Source organism: Lepus europaeus, chromosome 7, assembly GCF_033115175.1.
Source record: "Lepus europaeus isolate LE1 chromosome 7, mLepTim1.pri, whole genome shotgun sequence".
Lineage (NCBI taxonomy): Eukaryota > Metazoa > Chordata > Mammalia > Lagomorpha > Leporidae > Lepus > Lepus europaeus.
The window spans coordinates 60,923,929-60,929,218 of record NC_084833.1 but is presented as its reverse complement, the minus strand read 5'-3'; the positions used below and the strand labels follow the sequence as shown (position 1 = coordinate 60,929,218).

The following is a 5,290-nucleotide window of genomic DNA, read 5'->3' as shown; positions in this document are numbered from 1 at the left end:
AGACAATGACATTGGAAATACAGCATTTTTTGACGTATGAGATTGTGGAAAACCTGCTTCTAAGAGGAAGAGAAATGCAGTCTAAATTGCTTGTTCCTATTATCACCTCACTGTCGATGAAAAATTATGCTCTTTCTTTCATCATGTAGTCTGAGATAACATTCTGGAGGCAATGGCTTTTAGGCTTAGCTTAAGTGAAAAGAGGTTGTTTAGGCCAAAGGGAAGATGGTTGCTGTGTGAATAAAGAATATATCAACCTAGAAAATTGATCCAATACCCTTTTATTCAAAGGAAAACTTTCTGGGAAATGGAGGGGGATGGAGCTCCTAAAGGGAATGGGACTTCTTTCATGGTCTAAGAGTTATGGACTCTTCCTTACTGACCATACTTAGCAGGGACTTTATAGGTGATAAGGGAATGAATATCTTTCTCCTAGGCTGGAAAACTCCCTCCTGGAATCACTATGTTCTCCTGCAATTCCACCACTTCTGGTCACTCCACCTTCCTCCTCACTGGCTTTCCAGGCCTGGAAGCCTCTCAACATTGGGTCTCCATCCCCACCAACCTCATCTGTGTTGTTTCCATCCTGGGTAACAGCATCATCCTCTTCCTGATCCGGACAGATCCAGCCTTACACGAACCCATGTACATCTTCCTGTCTATGCTGGCAGCCTCTGATCTGGGTCTCTGTGCCTCAACCTTCCCCACCATGGTGCAGCTCTTCTGGCTGGGAGCTCGTGAGCTGCCCTTTGATCTCTGTGCAGCGCAGATGTTTTTCATTCATGCCTTCACCTATGTAGAATCCGGTGTGCTGCTGGCTATGGCCTTTGATCGCTTCATTGCCATCCGGGACCCTCTACACTATGCCACAGTCCTTACCCACTCAGCCATGGCCAAAATGGGGGCTGCTATTCTGGTAAGGGCTGTCCTGCTCAACCTCCCAGGGCCCATCCTCTTGCGGCGCCTGTTCTTTCCTCACATCAGTGTGCTCTCTCACTGCTACTGCCTGCACTGTGACCTTGTGGGACTGGCCTGTTCAGACACCCAGATCAACAGCCTGGTTGGCCTGGTCTCCATCCTCTTCTCACTGTGCCTTGACTCTTCACTCATCGTGGTCTCTTATGCCCTGATCCTGCAGACTGTGCTGGGTATTGCATCACCTGGGGAACGGCTCAAGACACTCAACACATGTGTCTCGCACCTCTGCATTGTCCTTATATTTTATTTGCCCAAACTGGGGCTGTCGGTGTTGCACCGAGTCGAGAAGCACAGCTACCCTGCGCTGGCAGTGTTCATGGCTAACTTGCACTTCTTGGTCCCACCCTTCATGAACCCCATTGTGTACTGTGTTAAGTCTAAACAGATCCGCCAGGGCCTCCTAAGGCGCTTCCAGCAGAAAAGGGTTGATGTTTCCTAGAACAGCGGAACCAGCGGGTCAGCCTTCATCTTGGAGTAAAGGAGAACTAGTGAAGCATTAATTGTTCAGGTTTCTGATTAATTCAGCTCTTACTGTTGAGCCTTCATCAGCCTCTATAATTAATGTTTTCCAAACATCTGTCTCTAAACACTAAAGTATCACCTTTATAATCCTCTCATTGCTCTTTCTTGTTAAAACTGAACTATTCAGACTCATACTGTGGCATCTCCTTACCCAGGGAACTTTTTTTTTTCTTTGACAGCAGAGTGGACAGTGAGAGAGAGAGAGAGAGAGAAAGAGAGAGAAAGGTCTTCCTTTTTCCATTGGTTCACCCTCCAATGGCCGCTGCGGCCGGCGCACTGCGCTGATCCGAAGCCAGGTGCTTCTCCTGGTCTCCCATGCTTGTGCAGGCCCAAGCACTTGGGCCATCCTCCACTGCCTTCCCAGGCCACAGCAGAGAGCTGGACTGGAAGAGGAGCAACCAGGACAGAATCCGGTGCCCCGACCAGGACTAGAACCTAGGGTGCTGGCGCCGCAGGCAGAGGATTAGCCTATTGAGCCACGGTGCCGGCCATCCAGGGAACTTAACAACACGAAGTGAGCAGATGAATGTGTGTATTTGTGCATGCCCCCATCTCCTTTTCCATACTGGATTTCATTTAGTTTCTAAGCCTAAAAAAGAATTACAGTAAGTTACCTTTGCCTTAATATTGGCTCTCTGGTGAAATTATTACTAACCACTTAATATACCAAGAAATATAAAAGGGAAGCATGTGTTGGAAACTCATACACTTTACATGCTGAACTTATCTTGCATTTGTTTGCACTTTTTTTGAGTGGTAATTTCTTCTTGGTTCTCTCCATGTGTGTCCTGAGATAGAAAGTTTAGCAGTGCCAAGGTTGGGAAGTTTCTCACTGTAGCTTCTGGGTAATGCTGATTTCTCAGGTACTAGTAGTAATGATAGAACAGGCACTCACTTCCACAGCAGCTGATCTGCTAGGCTGTAAGATCCACAAGGCCAGGAATCCAGGGCATTTTGTTCATGGGGGTATTCACAGCTCCAAGAACAGTGCCTACCACAGAGTAAGTGCTCAGTTCATATTGTTGAATAAGGAAGATGAAGTGACAAGAGATTTGACAGCTAATTCTCAGGGTGGGAGGAGACTGGGGGATCTGATTTTGAGGTCTTTGGGGGAACATAAGCACTTAATAACTGGGCATGGAATGAGATGGGAATGGATGTCAGAACCTTGAAGACAAAGTATGATTCTCCATACCACATGGTCAAGAAGGCTGTTTCTGAAGGTGCAGCTCCCAGAGGAGCTAGGATTTTTTCCAAACTCAAAATTTTGAGAAACTGAAGGTTGTATTACTCTATCACTGTTATTGACCTGCTCAGTCCTATAGTACCCTCTCTCTATTTCTTGAGGAACTGATACTCTTGAAAAACACCCACATTTATTAGATGCAGCTATGAAAACTACTAGAAAGTACTTTGCTTGTATCTATGGACATCTGGAGAAAGTGGGATTTAACTACTAGTCATTTCTGTGTGTCATTTTTCACAAGCTAAGAGATAATGAGGAACTCAAAGGCAAGAAGGTAGAATGGGGAGCTGTGAATCCTACACAGACAGTTCTTGTTGGAAAGGCAATGTCATCTGCTAGATAAACTGTGCTTATGTTGACCACCAAAGAAAGCATGGATTCCAAGGATCTCAGGACCCTGTCAGTGCCTATCAATAATGAGGAGGCCATTGCTGTCTCTAAATCAGGGCATCTGGTCCAGGTGTGAGGAAGGTGAGTACTAGGAAAGGTAATGCCTCAGATGTTTGGGCCCAAAGGATGTATTAAATTGCACCGACAAATTATTAAATTTATTGTATTTCTTGGTGTTCCAAATATATGTCTCAATCATCACAAGAGCTTTATGGGGAATGCAACCTTTATCACCATTTTAGAGATAGAGAAATTAAGCTTATATTTGAAAGCTATACATTTTAGGTACCTGAAAATTACAGGTTCTGCTTCTTAGTGAAGTTCTAAACAATGACAACAAAACAAACTTGGAGCAAGACAATCCCCCAAAAAGGCCTGGTACATAGGAGTAAGACTTAGGAATGCTGTTAACATTTTCATGTCTCTGAATCTTTTCTCTCCTCTATGTTCTTTCCTATGTCAAATATGCAGTGGCCCTTCTCTCTCCTTGCTCTGTTCTTCAAATTATTCTTGCTTACTGGCCCATGATAGGAGGTGAAGGAAATTCAGGACATTTCAAAAGGCCATTTTCCCTTATATTCTAACCCATGAAGAATTACAGAAATTTTTTTCATTCATTGAAGCTTTGCATCACAAGGTTACTACGTGAATTCACAGCCAACCACTACAGGCCTTTTTCTTATCTCTGTAAAGGGAAAAAGCAGCTTTTTGTCTTACTGGGGGCTATTAGGTAATCATTTGCCCTATGGCCAGCCCATGAACAAGGTAGACTCATCTGCTTCAGATGACTTGGCTTTGAAGAACTTGAGACATGCATCTTAATTTCTATAATTCACCTCCTCCTGCTCTTTTCTGCAACCAGCCCCCACTCAATCCTCTGATTGCTAACAGCCAGGCCTAGCAGAGTTTCACAGACTTTTATATCAAAGTATTCAACATGAGTCTGTCATTCATCTCCCAGTCAAGGACCCCACCACCTAGTTCCAGAGATCTCAAACTTGGAGTATACCATCCAGTTAATCCAGGATCCCAGAACTCAATCCAGGTCTCCTACATGGGTGGCAGTGACCCAAGTGCTTGAGCCATCTTCTGTCTCCCAGAGTGCATATTAACAAAAAGCTAGGTCAGAAGCAAAGGAGCCAAGACTTGAACCTGGGTACTCGGAAACGTGGGATGATGGTGTCCCAAGTGGTGCCTTATCCATTGCATCAAATGCCTGTCATATTTTTGCACCATTTATTGAAAACACTGTTTTCCATTGCACGTTCTTAGTGCTTTTGTCACAGATCATTTGGCTATAAATGCGTGTGGGTTTATACAAAATAAGTAGAAATTAATGAAGGAAATTGAAGAGGTCAAAGAAATGGAAAGATGCCCTATGTTCATGAATTATAAGAATAAGTATTGTTAAGGTGTCTGTACTACCTAAACTGATTTACATATCTGGCTTATTCTCTATCAAAGTGCACATGACACTTTCACAGAAGCAGAAAAAGAAATCTAAAATTCTGTGTGGAACCATACAGAAGACTGAATAGCCAAAGCAATCTTCAGCAAAAATAGAGGGGCAATCTACTACCCGACATTAAAATACATTACAGGGCTACAGTAATTAAATCCACGTGGATTTTAAATCCATATAGATCAATGGTACAAAATAGACACTAGAAATAAACCCATGAATATACAGACAGCTGATCTTTGACAAAAGTCCTCCCTCATTTTTGTTTTTGTGTAGGCATTTATAAATTACAGTATTTATTTTTTGTCACTGAGCAAAATCTTGGTTTTTCAAGTTTATTCTAAGTATTCTTGATGTATAAAGATTTAAAGGATTGAGTAATGTTCCTAAGTACAGCATGAACACTTCAGGTTTTCTTGTGGTCAAATATTGGAAATTAATACTCTGAAAATGGTTACACTGTTCTGGGCCTGCATTAGAGCCCACAGGAGGAAAAAGCCCACTTTTAGTTCTAGGTGCTTAGATTTTGTCCTTTAATAAAGCAGCTCATCCAGGCTGGACTTGCCGAAAACACTGAGGGGCTCATACTATTCAACCAGCCTTGCGTAAAATGTGTTGCAAAAGGTAGTGGTCCCTTCACAGTATATTTAAAGATGATTCGAATCTTCCGAAGCCCGAGACAGGCTGCTGAG

The 5,290-nt window shown here is 43.3% G+C and overlaps 1 protein-coding gene across 1 annotated transcript; it reads left to right on the top strand.

Moving 5' to 3' along the window:
* Positions 1-463: 463 nt before the first annotated feature.
* LOC133764556 (olfactory receptor 51H1-like) lies at positions 464-1,417 on the top strand. The gene has a single exon (XM_062198229.1). The coding sequence runs from the start codon at positions 464-466 to the stop codon at positions 1,415-1,417; it is 954 nt and encodes a 317-aa protein (XP_062054213.1).
* Positions 1,418-5,290: the final 3,873 nt, after the last annotated feature.

Excerpts from the sequence above, each read along its gene's own strand:
- LOC133764556 (XM_062198229.1), top strand. The coding sequence starts at position 464 with ATGTTCTCCTGCAATTCCACCACTTCTGGTCACTCCACCTTCCTCCTC.